This window comes from Macaca fascicularis, chromosome 3 (genome assembly GCF_037993035.2).
Source record: "Macaca fascicularis isolate 582-1 chromosome 3, T2T-MFA8v1.1".
NCBI classification, from domain to species: domain Eukaryota; kingdom Metazoa; phylum Chordata; class Mammalia; order Primates; family Cercopithecidae; genus Macaca; species Macaca fascicularis.
This window is the reverse complement of record NC_088377.1, coordinates 21,340,100-21,360,684: the sequence shown is the minus strand read 5'-3', so window position 1 is coordinate 21,360,684 and position 20,585 is coordinate 21,340,100. Positions and strand designations below refer to the sequence as shown.

General features: G+C 39.5%; 1 protein-coding gene across 1 annotated transcript in view; it reads left to right on the top strand.

Moving 5' to 3' along the window:
* Nucleotides 1-20,585, top strand: part of JAM2 (junctional adhesion molecule 2) — a 78,827-nt gene that overhangs the window by 43,664 nt on the left and 14,578 nt on the right. The window contains exons 2-6 of the mRNA XM_005548895.5: nt 2,539-2,604; nt 8,758-8,865; nt 12,861-13,013; nt 16,322-16,524; nt 19,784-19,883. Coding sequence (XP_005548952.1) covers nt 2,539-2,604; nt 8,758-8,865; nt 12,861-13,013; nt 16,322-16,524; nt 19,784-19,883 — 630 coding nt within the window. The remainder of the gene's footprint in view (nt 1-2,538; nt 2,605-8,757; nt 8,866-12,860; nt 13,014-16,321; nt 16,525-19,783; nt 19,884-20,585) is intronic.

The following is a 20,585-nucleotide window of genomic DNA, read 5'->3' as shown; positions in this document are numbered from 1 at the left end:
TCAGTAGACCACAGGAAGACAGAGGACAGATGGTAGCATGAGTGGAGAAATAGCATTTCAAATAAATTATAGAAATATATAGTCAATAAATAACTTTATTTAGCTTTTCATGATAGGCTTAATTCAGTCTTACCTTATATCATGTATAATTTTTTGGGTGAATAATGAAGGAGAGCAGTTGGATTGTTTTGCCTAAATTGTTTTCTTGAGATGACCATTGTATTAGTCTGTTCTCATTCTGCTAATAAAGACATACCTGAGTCTAGGTAATTTATAAAGGAAAGAGGTTTAATTGACTCACAGTTCAGCATGGCTGGGGAGGCCTCAGGAAACTTGCAATCATGGCAGAAGGGGAAGCAAATACATCTTTTTTCATATGGCGGCAGCCAGGAGAAGTGCAGAGTGAAGGCAGGGAAAAAGCCCCTTATAAAACCATCAGGTCTCATGAGAACTCACTCACTATCACGAGAACAGCATGGTTCAATTACCACCCACCAGGTTCCTCCCACAACACATGGGGATTATGGGAACTACAGTTCAAGACAAGATTTGAGTGGGGACACAGTCAAACCAGATCAACCAACAATAATGCTTTGCATTATTCTGACTTTGAAACAATTAATACCAATCCAATATTGTATACTTACAACACTTACCCTAAAGAATTGCTTGCCTTCAGGAACTCTTCCTCAGTGTCAGTTTGATCTGACCTCATTTACTGGACTTTTCTTATTAGTATACAATAAGGAATGAGCTCATTTATTCAACAAACATTTATTGTGTCTTGCTTTATGCCAGGCACTGTTCTGAGTGTTTGGGTTAATTTCAGAGACTATAACAGGCAACAGTCTTGCGCTTGTAACATTTATATTTTAGAGATGTATACTTATAGGAAAATATTTAAATTATTTTTAAACATGGTCATTACACTGGAGTATAGAATGACATCCATAAAGAAAGTGATTTAGATCAAAGATGGAATTAGAAAGTTTTATTGATACTTTCTTCTTTAGTACTAATAATGCCTACCACACTAGGTTATTTTGAATATTGAATTTTACAGCATAAAAGCAAGTATGTGAAGGTGAAATGGGAGAGTTCCCTGATCCCCCTCGCAGGACGTGCGACAGGGGTGTGGCTCACCTTTTCGATGGCCGCTGCTTGAATCCCTGAGGGGAGGGGCAGCATGCAGACGGACAGGTGCAGGAGCCCAAGCGGGTGTGTGTTACAATGTGCCCTTTTAGCCTTGCCATCCACAGATGGCCTGAGTGTTAACCAGCTCAAGGGACCCTCTGCCTTTTCGTGTGGGCGGAGGGCCAGTGTGACAGTTTTCTGTATCCTGAGCTCTTGCCCAGTATCCCAGAAAAATCAGGTCACACGAGGAGTTGAAGGATGAACGCGGGGTTTTACTGAGTGGTGGAGGTAGCTGTCAGCAGGATGGATGGGGAGCTGGAAGAAGGGATGGAGTGGGAAGATGATCTTTTCCTGGAGTTTGGCCATCCAGAGGCTGAACACTTCTCCGACCACCCCCAGTCGAACTCCTCTCAGTGTTCAGACTTCTCTCCTCTTCTATCTTTCTCTGCCCCGTTGCTCTGCCATTTGTCTGCTTGTCTCCTCGTCTCCTTGCCTGCTCATCTGCTTCTAGAACCTGGGGTTTGGGGTTTATATAGGTACAGGATAGGGGGCATGGTGGGACAAAAGGCAACTTTTGGGGTATGAAAACAGGAATGCCTGACCCCTTTTAGGGTCGCGGGTCTCCAGGCCTGAGGGTAGGGCCTTTGCCAAGGAACTGCCTTCTCCTACCCAGCACCTTTCTGTCTCCTATCTGTATCAGAGGTGCCTTTTTAAATGAAAATTTCTGTGTTAGTTTAAGGGAGTGGTAATAAACAACAGCAGCATCATGTAACTATTAGATCACAGTAGCGGTAGCCACCATAGTAGTTACTTTAGTCTATAGACCAGTTCTCAAAAATCATTGAAATGTTTTGGGGGGAAAAAATAAAGATGTTCTGCTTGAATTTTTCATCATAATTTCATATACAACTTATATCTATTATACTATATACATATACAAATTTCATCAAAAGTATGTAAAATGACTCATTTCTATATGACATAAGTATTGTCAGGGATAAATTTATAAAGCTATTTATACTTTTAAATAAGCACTAAGAAGAATTAGCTGTTATTTGTGAGGCAATACCGTGTGACACTAGACTGCATATTAAGCTGAATGAAGGATGTAAGATATTTTTCAATGATTGGGCTGGCAAGAGCGTGTTGTCTGTGGTGGGGTCCAAATAGATACAAGGGTTCTACTTTGGGAAATGCTTAAAGGCCAAAACTACAATCTAGAAAATAAATACGTATAGTTTTGTTTGCTTTTTCCTATTTTGATACTTTAAAACTATGTGTTAGGAATTGGGCAAAACTGTCACCAAACTTTAGGACAGTTTTCTTGAATATTGCATTCCATTCGGACATTTGAAAGTGAATTTTTGTTTATTTTTAATTATCCTATCTGTTTTAATCTTTCAGATCATAAGGCCTATGGATTTTCTGCCCCAAAAGACCAGCAAGTGGTCACAGCAGTAGAGTACCAAGGTACAGTATCTTACTGATTTTCACAGGCTGCATTGTTGAAATAACTCATGAGAGTGACTCATATGATGTGATTTTCTATTTGTTGGGATTCTCTGCCTTTACCTTCTACTAATTCCTCTGCCTGAAATGCTGCTTCATGCTGACTCCACCTCAAGAACATTTTCTCCACCTCCTCAGTGGACATTTTGGACATTCAATAAAAGACTGGATGTACAAAGAGGGTCTCCTATTACTTACATTACCTGCAACAAAGCAAATCTGATTTGTGAAACTGGGAGATGGAGAGCTTGGAAAGTTTCTAGCCAGCTAGATATGAGAAATAGAAATGAACACAAACCCCTCTGTGTATATTTAAGATGATATTAATATAGCTTACTTTGGGGCACCATTTTATCTATTTTAGCTTCTTTAAAATGTTTATAAGGAGGAGTTAATTTGAGAGTATAAAGTTTCTGTTTTGCAAGATAAAATAGTTCTGGAGATTGTTATATGTGCAACAATATACTTAATACTGCTGAGCTATACAGTAAAAAATGGTCAAGGTGGTGAATTTTATGTTTATTTTGCCACATTTAAAAAATTGTCAAAAGAAACTAGTAACCTATATATGGGCTTTTTAATAAGTTTTTGTTATTGTTGTTGTTGTGTTTTGCTTTATTTTGTTTGAGACAGGATCTCCGTCTGTCACCCATGCTGGAGTGCAGTGTGGTATGATCTCAGCTCACAGCAACCTCCACCTCCAGGGTTAAGTGATCCTCCAACCTCACCCACCTAAGTAGCTGGGATTACAGGCGCAGGCCACCATGTCTGGTTAATTTTTTGTATTGTTTTGTAGAAACAGGGTTTCACCATGTTGCCCAAGCTGGTCTTGCACTCCTGGGCTCAAGCAGTCTGCCCACCTTGGCCTCCCAAAGTACTGGGATTACAAGCATGAACCACCATACCTGCCCTATAAGTTTATTTGAAATATTGACCACCTACTGCTTTTCCATAGGATCCTTTATCTTTTATATAATTAATAATATTGGGCAATCAGAAGAATTGCTATTTCTTAAATTTAATATTTGTTTAGGCCATTAAGAAGTGGGTCCTAAATGTCTGACCTCTCATCATCAGGTATGTCTTAGGTTCCTGGAACTGGAGAAAGATAAGTTTGAAGGAAAGAGACAAAGATGAAAGCAAAGGTCTGGAGTTGGGGGAATTAAATGAGTTAATATTCACATAGTGCTTTCAACAGTGCTAACACATAATACAAATTATATGTGCTTGTTAAGTAAAAATATGCTGTGGTAAGAATCAGTCCTGGCTGGGAGTGGTGGCTCATGCCTGTAATCTCAAACTCCTGACCTCAGGAAAACATGAAGTCACTGTTTCTATAAAAAAACAAACAAATTAGCCAGACATGTGGCACACGCCTGTTGTCCCAGCTACTCAGCAGGCTGAGGCAGGTGGGTGGATCACTTGAGTGCAGGAGTTTGAGGCTGCAGTGAGCCATGATCATGCCAGTGCACTCCAGCCTGGGCAACAAAGTGAGAGATTGTCTCAAAAAAAAAAAAAAAGTGGCCAGGCATGGTGGCTCACGCCTGTAATCCCAGCACTTTGGGAGGCTGAGGCAGGTGTATTACCTGAGGTCAGGAGTTCGAGACCAGCCTGGCCAACATGGTGAAACCTTGTCTCTACTAAAAAAATTAGCCAGGCCTAGTAGTGGGCACCTATAATCCCAGCTACTTGGGAGGTTGAGGCAGGAGATCACTTGAACCTGGGAGGCAGAGGTTGCAGTGAGCCAAGATTACACTACTGCAATCCAGGCCTGGGCAACAGACCGAGACTATATCTCAAAAATAAATAAATAAATAAATAAATAAATAATAAATTTAAAGTTCATCATTAAAAAAGTGAGTAACTTAACAAATTACTTCAACAATTATTAGGTTAACTAGGTTCTCTTAAGTTCTAATATTTTATATGCTTAAGCTATAGAACACTCTGGTATGAGTTAGTTTTAAAGGAGAGAGGTGGGAAGAGGAAATTAATGATTGAGGGAATTTGGGACTATGGAGCACCTCCAGGATGGATAAACAGTGCTGGGTGAGATGCCAGAACAGAAGCTGGAAAGGCCACAAGGGTAAGCACAGAGTGAGAGAGGGGAAAATGGACCAGGATGTCCCCGAGGGACAAAGTAAGTGAAGTTCACTTCTACTTCTCACTTCCATGGAGGTTCTTAATACTGGGTCCAACTGGGAACAGTGAGTGTATATCTTCTCGCATAGTATCTGAGTTAGGACACCAAAATTATATTATTTAAACTTACATTATGTTTTAAAACTGTATCAAGGTGAATTTTACATAACCTGAAATTCATAGTCTTTAAGTGAACAATTCAGTGGCATTTGATAGATTCAGTTTTGTGCAACCACCACCTCTGCCTAGTTCCAAAATATTTTCATCACTCCAAAACAAAACCCTGTGCCCATTTACATTACTTTTTAATGCATGTTTTATTTTTAATATAGAAAATCCTTTCATAATGTATTGCAATCAAATGTTAATCTTACTCCAAAATAAGTGTTTTCTTTCATCTCACCTCTTTTTAATTAAGAATTTCATTTTAATTCTATTGTATATGTGTCCCCATCATTCCAGCTTGGCTCTTCATAAGGCATAAATACATTTCTGTGTCTTCTACATTTTAGTCTTAGGACTAAATGCAGTAACTTAATTTTGCTGTAAGTCTACAATATTTTATGATTTGTATATATGTGTATGTGTGTTTCACCCAATTTTTTCATTTGTTATGTCTTGTTTCTCCGAGGTCAAGAAATTATGAATTAATTCCTTCTTTCCAGTGCTGCTATGCTGTATCACTTCGCATGATAGTGCCAAGAGCAGAAGGAGACTGAAATCAGGGCAGCTCTGCCAGGCTTGTAAATTACATGTGCAGCCTTCTGCAAAGGGATGCTAAACCTGAAAGCTATAAATCAGAGTTTAATAGCAAGCATTTCTTCACAGAAGTAATTTCTGCTAAGTCAGAGCTATTTTGGTAGTATCAGTTCTCTTTTTGTGTTATGTAAGATTTTGATGATTTTTAACTTGAGCCCTGAGAATGAAATCAAAGGATAATTAGCAGTACAGAATCCAGGAAAATTAAAATTCATAATGATTCTATCTATGTAATTCCGAAATGTGATTGTTTTGCCACATGTTGCTGCTAATGCTTTTTATAAACAAAGAATTCTCTTTTCTTGATCCAAATGAAATAGATATTTTGGCAATGAAATAATCATCTTAATAGAAAAGCTTGGCACATTTTCCTGTTTTTAATATGCCTTAGGTTGAGAAAATATGATTTATATCTATATTTTTTGCTATCTCCTACAGAGATAACATTTTATTTCAAACTGGAGTGATTTATGGGTAAATTTGTGATGGTATAAAGTATATATTTCTATGTAAAGGCAAGCTTGCAACTATAACTCAGAGAAATTCCTCAGGGGGTGGAAACAATAATGACCATTTACAGAGTACATACCATATGCAAAGTAGTACCATGTGCATCACGCATGTAAATATAGTGTCTCATTTAATCTTAGTGACAACTTTGTAAGATGAGTACTGTTCTTTTTATCATTTTACAGACGTGGATATAAAAATAATTCTCCCAATATCACATAGGGAGTGTACAGTAGAGGCTAACTCCAAAGCCTCTGCTATAACCTCCATGTTATGGCGCAGTAACCCTAAAGCCTGATACACAAAATTATGCTGGCATAAGTATTGAATTTTGGCTGAAGAGAGAGAAGAGAGTTCATGAGAGTTAGGTTGTAAGTTCATTTACTTCCTTATCTTCAGATATTGACCCCATGATTCCAGTATTTTTATTCTCTGCATTTGTTTCCTATGGTTGCCATTAAAAAATACTACAAACCAGGTGACTTAAAACAATAGAAATTTATTCTCTCATGGTTCTGGAGGCTAGAAGTTCAAAATCAAGCATTAGTACCTGAGGGCCTAGGCACTGGCTCTTTCCTTACTTGGGATCTTCTTTCTCAAAGAACTATATAATGAATTCTCTCCCTCCTTTAAACCTTTGGTCAAATGTCACCTTCTAAACGAGGTGAACTCTCGCTACCGTTTTTCAAAAATTGTAGCCCTGTCCCTAGCACTTCCAAACCTCCTGTACTCTGCTCTGCTCTCTTTTGTCTTCATAACCCTCATCATCTACTAACATACGAGGTAATTCACTTTATTACGTTTCTTGTTTATCTGACTTCCCCTGCTGGATTGTAAGATTCCAAAGGGCAAGGATCTTTGTTTTGTTCACTGATACAGCTCAAGAACAATGCATGGCAGACAGTAAGTACTCAACATATTTTGGATGAACTGGATAAACCATTTCTCCACATTTTACATGGCCAGCGAGAGAGAGGCTGGAGTGAAGTCACTGGACTTAGGAAAATTATTGCTATATTTTCTAGTATAAGTTTCATAGAGGTTTTTCCACAGCGCAATAAGGACAGAAATTAGGAAGAATTCACCAGGAGGGGTGTGTGTATGTGTGCGTGCACACGCAAGCACACGCACATGCGTGAGTATCTAAATATGTAACCCAATGCAATTATTTAAGTGTAAAATAAGACTTAAGACACAGAAGACATGAGGAATAGGCTAAAAATGAGTGTGGGTGTGTGTGTAATTGTTGGAAACTCACAAAATACCGGAAGGAAACCTATCTACAACTCAAGACTCCGGAAGGTCACCACCCATTCTCCTTAATCAACAGAACAGAACTGTATTTCCTCAGACAGGTCCCTTAGCACACATTTGTCTTTGTAGCATAATTGTAAACATGTCTGTAAAATGATGTCTCTTTGTAATATAAAACCTGCTTTAAAAACTTTAGATATCCTTGAAAACAATTTTTGGTTCTTTTCTTCCTTGCCTTTCTTTTCTCTGCCCTACTTTCTATTTTCCATTACCTTTTATTCCATTTCTGTATGTCCAGCAATATGTGTGGAATGAAAAAAATTAGAAACTAAATATTCTGCATTCTTTTTTAACATTCATTTGCTTAACATTAAAATCAGAGGTATGAAAAGGATTTTAAAATAATTTCTGGTCAAAGATACTGTGCTTTTTTAGGTCAAACCATATGCCTTGTGGGAAAAAAGTATTTCAGAAATATGGAGTTGACATTCTAGAGAGCCTGGTTAAAAAATACTTTTAAAAATATTTATAACTGGAGGTTTCCATTTGGCAACTTGAAGCGGTTCCCAGACTGGCACTGGGTTGTTTTTTTTTCTCTCTCAGACATCTCGTTTGGACAGTGAAAAGGGGGTTCCTTTGGAGGCTCCAAGAATTATTTAATGATACAATTGCAGTAAATTTCTTGTAATAAAAGCACTTAGCTACATTGAGGTAGTCACAGTTGATGCCAAGATTTAAATTTTAATAATTATCTGGACTGAGGCAAGGTTATATAGGCAGTTGTTTGGGGGTAAAAATCAATGATTTATTAGGAGACCATGTTGGATATGTATTAATGTATTTGTAGAGCAGGTCGACAAAGAAGGGATCTGAGTGAGAATATAGCATGTTGCTGAAACTTTTCTGGTTTCCCAGCATGTCCTGGGCTGGATTAAGTGCCTTTCTTGGGTACTAAGCATGAATCACCATTTACATAGCTGGTATTCAGCAACACTGAGCTGAAATGCCATTATCTTAGTTTCTTCTTCTACCAGATGGTAGACTCCTTCAAGACTGAGACTGAGAATAATAAGATACGTAATTAATCATAGCTGCCATTTGTTAAGTCCTTACTATGTCCAAGTCTGTGTGCTTTGCGTATCTTATTGCATTTGAAGACTCACAACAACTTTGTGAAATACTAGCCCATTTTACCGGTGAAAACTCAAACTTGATAACCAGGGAAATAAGCATAGTGTCACGCAGTTATTATGTGGAAGAGCTAGAAGGCTTCCAATTCATCTCTGCATTGAGCCAACATGGGACCCGTTGAAGTAATTTATGAATGAATGAATGAATAAAACTATAAAGGAGTAATTTAAATATGTTTAAAATGTTGTTACTCAGTTAAGTAAAATATAAATTCATGGAGACAATTAGAAAAACAAGTATTTTTATTGTTGTTCCTAGAGGCTATTTTAGCCTGTAAAACCCCAAAGAAGACTGTTTCCTCCAGATTAGAGTGGAAGAAACTGGGTCGGAGTGTCTCCTTTGTCTACTATCAACAGACTCTTCAAGGTAAGAAGCTGGAGGCTTGAAGAGGTGTGAGCAAGAGAATGCCAAGTACAACCAGGATCCTTTAATTGACAAATGAGATCAGGACATGACTGATTACTGAAAACGTGTTTTTGTAAGTGTGAGATGAAAGCAACCACGTCTGAGACATAAAACACAATAGCCACAAAAGCAGAGAACAGAGGGAGGTGAAGCCCACTGAATCCCTGGACTCTTCTTTCTCAATTCAGGCATAAAGGATGCAAAATGCAATTGCTCTTATTGGCTCTGTAGATTAAACTCTCTTTCTCTTTCTTTCTTTCTTTCTTTCTTTCTTTCTTTCTTTCTTTCTTTCTTTCTTTCTTTCTTTCCTTCTTTCTTTCCTTATTTCCTTCTTTCTTTCTTTCTTTTCCTTCTTTCTTTCTTCCCTTCCTTTCCTTTCTTTCTTTTCTTTTCCTTCCTTCCTTCTTTTCTTTTTTCGTTTCTTTTCTTTCTTTCTTCCCTTCCTTTCCTTTCTTCTCTCTCTCTTTCTTTCTTTCTCTCTTTCCCTTTCTTTCTTTTTCTTTTTCTTTTCTTCTTTCTTTCTTTCTTTCCTTTCTTCTTTTTCTTCCTTTCTTTCCTTTCTTCTTTTTCTTCCTTTCTTCCTTTCTTTCCTTTCTTTTTTCAAGGTCTTGTTCTCTTGCCCAGCCCAGAGTACAGTGGTATGATCATGGCTCACTGCAGTCTCCACCTCTGGAGCTCAAGTTATCCTCCCATCTCAGTCCCCAAGAAGCTGGAACTACAGGTGCACACAAGTATGCTCAGCTAATTTAATTTTTTTTTTGTAGAGATGAGGTGAGGTCTCCCTATGTTGCCCAGGCTGGTCTTGAACTCCTGGGCTCAAACCATCCTCCTGCCTCAGTCTCCAAAAATACTGAAATCACAGGTGTGAGCCACTTGCCTGGCTCCTGAGAGAAAGGAATTAAAAAATTGTGTGGTTTGGAAGTGGAAGGTTGCTTCTCAGTCATAATGCTGTCAACCTATTTCCTTAAGTCCATCTTGAAAGGCAGGCCACCACTGAGAAGCTTAGGGAGTTAAGACTTAAGAGTGGGTTGTGACAACAACCATTATCAAGTACTTTCTTTTCTTTTCTTTCTTTTGTTATACATTTCTTTCTACTACCAACTCTTGCCATTGAATATGTGATGAACTTATAATTTAAGACATTGATAATGATGGATGAAGCAAATTTCCATTTGCTTCAAAATAAACCAGTGGTTAATGATACAGATGAAACAAGATAAACCCTGCATTGATTACTATTATAGCTGGTCAATGATACATTGAGGTACAATTCACTCTACTTTCTAATGTTGTGTATGCTTGAATCTTTCCATTATAAATATTTCTAAAGCTGGAAATACAATTTTACAAGTGTAATAAACCTGTTATTATTTTAAAATACTATGTATTTCTTTAATGTTAAAGAATTAAGTGAAAATGTTTGAAGTTTGTAGAAAATTTAAAATATCCCCTCGAGTTCTTATATGTCAAGATAAAGACTACTAGCTGTAAGATGTTAATAGCACAGCTGTCTTCACTTGAATTTTCTGTAGTTGCCATTTCTGGCATGTGCACGTTATGCAAAACTATTTGAGCCACTGCACCTGCCTAATTTTTACATTTTTTAAAGAGATGAGATCTGGCCATGTTGCCAAGGCTGGCCTCAAACTTCTGTCCTCAAGTGATGCTCCTACCTCAGCTGGGACTACAGGTACAAGCCACCACACCGGGTGCAAAACACTATTTTAATTCTGAATATGTTACTATCAAAAAATAAAATAATGTTTTTAACCACCTTTTCTTGTGCCGCAGTGTTACGTGGGCCACCACACATAAAGTTACTGTTCCAGCCAATTAAACCAGACTCCCTGGTTTTCTGAAGACATGAATATTTTTACAAGGGAACTAGAAAGGGAATGAGGCAAGCATTTGAACTGAATTCTTTAAAATATAACATGGGGCTGGGCACAGTGGCTCATGTCTGTAATCCCAGCACTTTGGGAGGCCGAGGCATGCGGATCACTTGAGGCCAGGAGTTCGAGACCAGCCTGGCCAACATGGTGAAACCCCATCTCTACTAAAAATACAAAAATTAGCCAGCATGGTGGTGCACATCTGTAATCCCAGATGCCTGGGAGGCCGAGGCATGAGAATGGCTTGCAGTGAGCCAAGATCATGCCACTGCACTCCAGCCTGGGCAACAGAGCAAGACTCTGTCTCAAAAAATAAAATTTATATACATAATATGGAAGGGCCTCCGGGGCCAGGCCTGCTGGCAGCTGTTCCTCAGAGGGCCCACGCTGGAGGTGACAGCCTGCCAGGGAGCTGGGCACTTGGAGACGGGGTGGGAGCACTGGGGTCAGCCAGAAATCAAACATGTCAGTGAAGGCCCAGAGCAGCTCGGAAGATAAAATAACAGTCCACTTTATAAACCAACAGTGAAACATTCACAAACAAAGGAAACGTGGATAACTCTCTGCTAGATGTTGTGGTTGAAAATAACGTAGATATTGATGGGTTTGTTGCCTAGCAGGGAGCCTTGGCTTGCTCTGTCACCTCATTTTTGAAAAGCACATATTTGAGAGGTTAGACACAATCACTGACAATATGCTTGATCTGGCATATGGACTGACAGGTCAGAGTTGTATTGCCAAATCTGGTTGACAAAAATCTATGGGCCATATGACTGTCTGAGTACCTGATGCAGTGGCCAGTGCAAGACAATCCACTGACATGGGCAAGACCACCTAAGCTAGAATAAATAGGAATGCTTTCACTAAATTTTACCTATTTTTATAATTATGTCTTAATATAATAAAATAAAAACATGCATGAATGAACATTATTATGACCAGCTTTACTATCTTAATTCACCTTGTATAACTACTGAATTTTGTAGTTCTGAAAACATGCAATTTTTATATTTGTTAAATTAGAAAAAGGTCAGTTAAATATTAGAAAATAATTAATATGATAATACCTTACAAATTTTGCCTCACGTTTGTTTAGCAACTTTCAGCAAAATGTTTTCACATGGCCTTATGTCTGCTTACCTAGAAAGTAAATTTTTTGAAAAAGATATTATTATCCCTGTTTTATGTAAGTGAAGGCAAAGACCTAAAATGGCTTGTTAGGGCCATCCAAATAATTAGAAAATCTATGCAGGTGTGTACTGTAAGGTATATGTTAGACTGAAACTGGAGAAATTATGACTATCTTACAGCAGCAATTAAATCTGACTGCGTATGGACAAAAACATTTAATTGCTCGGTGAACTGCTTAACTGACAGTTATTAACCTTATACATAAATATTTCAAAATTTTGATTCGGTGAGAAGTATGAGGTTGAACATAGGCATTACAACACTGCCAAATAAGTTTGATCTCTGTTTTGACTAAGCTAGTAGAATAAACTAAAATTAGATGTCAAAATGAATTAAAATATGAGAATATAAAACTAAATATGCCTTTTTGAACTTTTTTTTTTTTTTTTTTGAGACTGATTCTCGCTCTGTCGCCCAGGCTGGAGTGCAGTGGCACAATCTCGGCTCACTGCAGCCTCCGCCTCCTGGGTTCAAATGATTCTCCTGCCTCAGCCTCCCAAGTAGCAGGGTTTACAGGCGCATGCCACCATGCCCAGCTAATTTTTTGTATTTTTAGTAAAGACAGGATTTCACCATGTTGGCCAGGCTTGTCTCCAACCGCCTCGGCCTCCCAAAGTGCTGGGATTACAGGCATGAGCCACCACGCCTGGCCTTTTGAACATTTTAAAAACTGTCCTTTCCAAAAGAAAAAATTTAAATAACAGCATCCATATATAATTTTTAGGCTTTAAACTTGTTTAAATTAATCAATATTTTCCTATTGATTAATAGGGAAATAAATGCTTTGGTTACTAAATGAACTGACTAGAGGAAGGTATTACACAGAAAGCTACTTGGGTTATTACTAACATCAGTGTCTTCTTTTTCTAAAAGGTGATTTTAAAAATCGAGCTGAGATGATAGATTTCAATATCCGGATCAAAAATGTGACAAGAAGTGATGCGGGGAAATATCGTTGTGAAGTTAGTGCCCCATCTGAGCAAGGCCAAAACCTGGAAGAGGACACAGTCACTCTGGAAGTATTAGGTGATGTGCATGTATATGTGTGACTACGTCTCTCACTTCTTCTCCACCACACAGCCCTGGGGGCAACCAAGCACTGGTCCATGAACATGCCAGCATCAACTGGGAGCCTCAACCAGTCAAGTTACAGAGACCATAAGCATCACCTTCCCGGCAAGCTCTTGGCCATTTCTCCCCATCCCCTCATTGGCTGCTGAAATTTTAGTAACGTGTTATCACAAAGTATCTCTTTGTTAAAGATGGAGGCAATTCCTAGCGGTCCTACAATGTACATAGGAGTATCTTTCCTGAGGGTTTATTTTTCAGTAGTTTTCAGCATATACACAAATTTTCCAACCATTTAAAATAGTATCACGTGAGATGGTAGAGAAGCAATAACACACAAAAAAAGTAGACCGAAGGTAGGATTAGAAGTCATTTGGTAAATAAAGGAAATTGACATTGATTATGTACCTGATATGTGTTAGCCCTTGTCACATAAGTAATTTTACTTCATCTTCATTAACATTAATATGATTTTAAATGGAATTTAAATGATTTAACAAGGCCATACAGCTAGAAAGTGTCTGGACTAAGATTTTAATCCAGATGGGGTTAACTCCAAAACCAGTATGTTTAGTTTCTGTAAGAATCATGGATAGACTAGGCACAGGGGCTTATGCCTGTAATCCCACCACTTTGTGAGGTTGAAGTGGGAGGATCCCTTGAGGTCAGGAGATTGAGACCAGCCTGGGCAGCATAGTGAGTCCCCTATATCTCTCTCTCTTAAAAAAAAAAAGAAAGAAAGATAGAAAGAAAACAAAAGAAAAATCCATTTGTGGTGTTGTTATACACCTGTAGTCCCAGCTACTTGGAGGCTGAGGCCAGAGGATTACTTGAGCCCAGGAGTTCAAGGCTGCAATGAGCTATGATCATGCCACTGCACTCTAACCTGGGAGACAGCAAGACTTTCTCAAATAAATAAATAAATAAATAAAAAGAATCACTGATAGATAGTAAAACAGTTCATGATGGTAGTTTGTGGAGGAACACGATCTCTTCTCTTTCATTGGTGGTGTATAATCTACCAAGCAAAGACACTAAAACAGCTCCCCTTCCTTTTTCATGTTGTTCATGCTCTTTCTGAAATACTAGTGATGCACTAGCACAGGAGAAATTTAATTCAGAAAACCTTGCAGCAGATCTGGCCAGTTTATTCATTTTCTAGTGTTGTATAACAACTAAATAGGTCTGTACAGCAAAAGTCCAACAAGGAGACTGGGTATCTGCCCAAAGTATCCCAAGGCTGAAATCAAAGTATTGACAAGACTGAGTTCTTATCTACAAGCTATGAGGAAAAATCCGTTTCCAGGCTCATTCTTGGTGTTGGCAGATTTCTGTTCCTTGTGGTTGTAGGACCAAAGTCCCTGTTCCATGCTGGCTATCAGTTGGTGGGCCACGCTCAACTCCTAGAGGCCACCACATTCCTTATTACATGGTCCCTTCCATCTTCAATGAAAGAAAAGCATGTCAAATTCTTGTACTTCGTTTTTGTTGTTGCTTTGAGACAAGATTTTGCTGTCTTCCAGATCACGGCTTACTACAGCCTCAACCTCCTTGGCTTAAGTGATTCTCCCATCTCAGCCTCCCATCTCAGCTGAGACCACAGGCACACACCACTTGTGTGTGTGTGTGTATGTGTGTGTGTATATGTGTGTGTTTTGTAGAGACACAATCTCGCTATGTTGCCCAGGCTGGTCTCAAACTCCAGGCCTCAAGTGATCTTCTTGCCTTGGCCTCCCAAAATGCTGTGATTACAGGTGTGAGCCACCACACCTAGCCTTCTTCTTGTGCCTTGCATATCTGACTTTTCCTTCTGTAACCAGCCAGAGAAAACTCTCTGCTTTTAAAGGTTCATGTGATTAGGTCAAACCCATTCATGAAATCATCCTATCTTAGGGACAATGGTTTTGGGACCTCAGTTACATTTCCAAAATCTTTCTACTACAGTACCTAGATTAGTGTTTGATTGAATAACTGGAAAAAAAAAAAAGTGTATTTTTACCAAGGACTGCAATCTTGGGAGACCACCTTAGAGTTTTGGAGTAGAAATACTGTAATCTTGGGAGACCACCTTAGAATACAGCCAGTTCTGGGTTTTCCTGAATAATAAATAGGTCACCTAATGAAGTCTGGTTTACTTTTCAATCCCTGAGATCAGAATAACCCTAATAGCTGGACCAGGTATTTTCTAACTTGGCCAGTTCTAGACAGAATGAGATTTATAGTTGAGTACTGGGCCTGAAAAAAATACTCAGGTTTGGCCGGGCATGGTGGCTCATGCCTATAATCCCAGCACTGTGGGAGGCCAAAGCAGGAGGATTGCTTGAGCCTAGGAGTTCAAGACCAGCCTGGGCAACATAGTGAGACCCTTTCTATAAAAAAAAAAATTTCTAAATTAGCTGGTCATGGTGGCTCGAGCCTATATTCCAGCTACTTGGGAGGTTGAGGTGGAAGGATCAATTGCTTGAGCTCGGGAGGTTGAGGCTACAGTAAACCGTGATCACGCCACTTTACTCTAGGCTGAGTTATAGGGTGAGATTCTGTCTCAAAAAAAAAAAAAAATCTATCTACACACACACACACATGCACACGCACTCTCTCTCTCTGTTAGGCTTCTTTTAAATATAATTGGTAATAAACCAATTGAAGAAAACAGTAGAGATTGTTTATCTAATAAAGAATAGCTGTTGTACAAGCTAAAGTAATGCTTATTATTATAAAAGATAGGCCTTTAACTCTCAGGGAGTTGATTAACATAATAAGTTTCTTTCTCACTGAAGTAAAGCCTAAATAGTTGGGACAGTGGTGGAGGAGCTATATTATTTTATTTCATGAAACCATTAGAGACTCAACCTAATATAGGTCTGACATCTTCAATACATGACTTTCCAAGGTCACCATTGTTGTTGACACCTACTTGGTAGTGGGAGGGGGTGGAGGATATGAACAAACATGTGGAGGTTTTTAATTAGTCAGACCTGGAACTGGGATATATCACTTTTTTCCCACATTCCATTAGCCAGAACTCATGTATATGACCCCATCTGGCAACAAGAGTGCTGGGAAACGTGGTCCACTGTGTGTCCATGAAGAAAGAAGATGGGTTTGTTGGACAAGTAACCAGTCTCTATCATAGGGTCCAGTAAGCACACATCTTTACCTGGCTATTAAAACCCTTGATTATAGAGACAAAGTCAACAGCTTTAAAGAAAACAAACAACCTTGATTAGCCTATAAATAATCAATATCATCTGACTTCCATTGTTCAGTGGCTCCAGCAGTTCCATCATGTGAAGTACCCTCTTCTGCTCTGAGTGGAACTGTGGTAGAGCTACGATGTCAAGACAAAGAAGGGAATCCAGCTCCTGAATACACATGGTTTAAGGATGGCATCCGTTTGCTAGAAAATCCCAGACTTGGCTCCCAAAGCACCAACAGCTCATACACAATGAACACAAAAACTGGAACTCTGGTAAGGTCATTTCAAGATTGACTTTATAACTGTCTTGCATTTGGATCAAAAAATATTATTAGAACTTAAGATGATGTTGAATAGAGAAGTGATACCATTGCTTGCTAAGTGGAGAGAAGCAGGGGCAGCAGAAAAGATGGCAGCACTTGTACCAAGAAGTGATGGAAAGAGCTACTACAGGAGATGGGAAGAGAAAACAGAGACTGAGGGAGCTAAGTGTCCAAGGACCAGTAAAAGAGCAAAGGGGCAAGGTTCCTGAAGCAAAGGAGCAAAGGCTGTGTGTTTATCTTTTCAGAATTTAAAAAGATTCTAGAATTGATAATCCTATAAATGATACCAATTAAGATTTTCCTACACCCTAAGCTACTTCCTGGTAGTAACTCTGGCTCTTTAAAGGAAATGTTTATTGTTTGCTGCTGCAATGAACTCACTTGTGACTTAGGAAAGTGCATGAACCCTTTTACCGTGGAGGCCTTCATTTATATAGACGATGTTTCCTAGGAATTAGAAATACCTAGACTACTGAGTACTACCATGTGCTATAAACTTTAAAAAATGCGTGGCCCGGGCGCGGTGGCTCACGCCTCTAATCCCAGCACATTGGGAGGCACCATGCCCAGTCAATTTTAATGAATTTTGGAAGGAGGATATAATGCTTCATTCCTTTCATCTACAAGTGCACAATAACATTTACAAACTATATCTTCTGATAAACAAGAAAGCAAATTGCTAAAGTGGCTGAATAATGAAGCCTATTGGATGCAGCTCCTTCTTAAGCCCGGCCACGCTCTGGCCTCTCAGCAGTCAGCAGGTACAATCAGCAGGTCTGAGTGATTTTACACTGAGCAACTGGGCAGAAAAACCTGCTGTCACACTTTGCTATATTTACTTTTCAAATGTATTTTTTCTCAGGGTAGTCGGTAAAAGCCCCAAGGCAGGTCTGAAAGGATAGATTCACTTTCCTCAGCTAACCTCAACCCTTGAAATAGCTTGTGATGTCAAAGGAATGCACCTGGGTTGAACTAGGATGGGTTCTTATGTGAGAAATGAACAACAAAGGCTCTGGTGTATGGAAGCCAATGACTTCCTTTTAATTACCAGCTATCATATGCTGGAAGATCATTTTGGGTTTTAGTCTAACATATTATTTATATGTAACCTTGGCCCCGAGTTCATGGTGAATATTCTAAAAGCATTCTGGCTTTGAGGAGAGTGAGAGATGATTCCATAGAGTGAAAAAAAAGAAAAAGAAAAGAACAGGAAAACTTCCTCTCCCTCCATTTAGGAGGATCTAAGACAATGACCCTTCAAGGTGACCAGGATTACACTCCCTTTCTTCCCTCCCTCCAGCCCTTTCTTCTTTCCTTCCTTCCTTTCTCCCTCTCTCCCGCCCTCTCTTCCTCCCTTTCTCCCTCTCTCCCTCCCTCTCTTCCTTCCTTTCTCTCTCTCTCCCTCACTCTCTTCCTTCCTTTCTCCCTCCCTCCCTCCCTCTCTTCCTTCCTTTCTCTCTCTCTCCCTCCCTCTCTTCCTTCCTTTCTCCCTCCCTCCCTCTCTTCCTTCCTTTCTCTCTCTCTCCCTCCCTCTCTTCCTTCCTTTCTCCCTCCCTCCCTCCCTCTCTTCCTTCCTTTCTGTCTCTCCCTCCCTCTCTTCTTTCCTTTCTCCCTCTCTCTCTCCCTCCCTCTCTTCCTTCCTTTCTCTCTCCCTCCCTCCCTCTCTTCCTTCCTTTCTCCCTCTCTCTCTCCCTCCCTCTCTTCCTTCCTTTCTCCCTCCCTCCCTCCCTCTCTTCTTTCTTTTCTCCCTCCCTCCCTCCCTCTCTTCTTTCTTTTCTCCCTCCCTCCCTCTCTTCTTTCTTTTCTCCCTCCCTCCCTCTCTTCTTTCTTTTCTCCCTCCCTCCCTCTCTTCTTTCTTTTCTCCCTCCCTCTCTTCTTTCTTTTCTCCCTCCCTCCCTCCCTCTCTTCTTTCTTTTCTCCCTCCCTCCCTCCCTCTCTTCTTTCTTTTCTCCCTCCCTCCCTCTCTTCTTTCTTTTCTCCCTTCCTCCCTCCCTCCCTCCCTCTCTTCTTTCTTTTCTCCCTCCCTCCCTCCCTCCCTCTCTTCTTTCTTTTCTCCCTCCCTCCCTCCCTCCCTCTCTTCTTTCTTTTCTCCCTCCCTCCCTCCCTCCCTCTCTTCTTTCTTTTCTCCCTCCCTCCCTCTCTTTCTTTTCTCCCTCCCTCCCTCCCTCTCTTCTTTCTTTTCTCCTCTTCTTCCTTTTTGTCTGCCTTCATTCCTTCCAAATATTCTCCAAGGGGATAAAACTACTGATAAAAATAATGAAGTATATTATATCAGTATTAGCTTTTGGTTGCTTTGACAGGGATGGGAAGGAGCAAGGGCTGGCTTTTCTTTTCAAATTTAAAAAAAATTCTAGAATTGATAGAATCAACAATCCTATAAACCGATACCAATTAAGATTTTCCTAGGCCCGGCCGGGCGCGGTGGCTCAAGCCTGTAATCCCAGCACTTTGGGAGGCCGAGACGGGCGGATCACGAGGTCAGGAGATCGAGACCATCCTGGCTAACACGGCGAAACTCCGTCTCTACTAAAAAATACAAAAAACTAGCCGGGCGAGGTGGCAGACGCCTGTAGTCCCAGCTACTCGGGAGGCTGAGGCAGGAGAATGGCATAAACCCGGGAGGCGGAGCTTGCAGTGAGCTGAGATCCGGCCACAGCACTCCAGCCTGGGCGACAGAGCGAGACTCAGTCTCAAAAAAAAAAAAAAAAAAGATTTTCCTAGGCCCTAAGCTACTTCCTGGTAGTAACTGACTCTTTTAAAGGGAGTATTTATTGTTGGCTGCTGCAGTGAACTCGCTTGTGACTTAGGAAAGTGCATTAACCCTTTTACCAGGGAGGCCTGCCCTTCATTTATAAATGATGTTTCCTAGGAATTAGAAATACCTAGACTACTTAATACTACCATGTGTTATGAACTTTAAAAAATGCTCACTGCCTTCCTAACTGTACTACTTTCATGGTTAAAAAAAAAAAAAAAAGGAACTTCCCTGTGTGTGTTTTATCTTTGTTCTTCTCTGTCAAATTAAGCAAAAGTCTAGCTTAAACTCCTTGAAGTCATGAAGATTTTTAAGTTCATAGTAAAGATAGAAAGTCTCAAATTTTTAAAAAGGAAAGACAAACTTGAAGCTAAAACTTGAGGAACAGGGTTATTTAAAAAGTCTACTTATACATCTATGGCTTAAAAATACATATTTTTGCATCCACAAATAGCAATTTAATACTGTTTCCAAACTGGATACTGGAGAATATTCCTGTGAAGCCCGCAATTCTGTTGGATATCGCAGGTGTCCTGGGAAACGAATGCAAGTAGGTAAGCATGAAATATTGGGAGGAACAAATGATTTTCAATTAGACTGTGAATTCCAGCATTTGGGGGTAGAAGGAGCAAGGAGCAGGACATGTCTGAGTGACTTGAAGGATAAACAGGAGAGAATGATTAAAATTAACTTGATATGATGTGTTGCAAAGAAGCAAGGATGCTGTTTTTAAGCCATCTCCCAAATAAGCCAAAAATACTTAGTATTGTAGTTAACCACTGTTTTTAGTTTTTTAAATAATTGTTTTTAAAATACATTCTTCTGGGTAATCTTTCTCTCGATTAAAAGCTAAGTATCTTGTAGTCTAAATTGTTGAAGGTCTAGAAGTTTGAATTTCTGATATTTTTAAAATTCAGGAATGCATATCATTGATATTAGCCACCAAATTAATTCAGGTGTTGACATTTACAGTCAACATAGCAGTTATTTAAGTAATCAGAAAGTATCCCTTTCAATGCTGCTTTGAAATAATCATTTAAAAAATTCATCACAACATGTTTAAAAATTAAGGCATTGTTTTCTTAGTTTCATTTATTCACATATGTCCTCATGGGTTTTTCTTTTGTTGTTGTTGTTTTTGGTTTTTGTTTTTTTGAGAAAGAGTCCTCCTTGCCCAGGCTGGAGTGCAGGGTCGTGATCTCGGCTCACTGCAACCTCTGCCTCCCAGGTTCAAGCAATTCTCCTGCCTCAGCCTC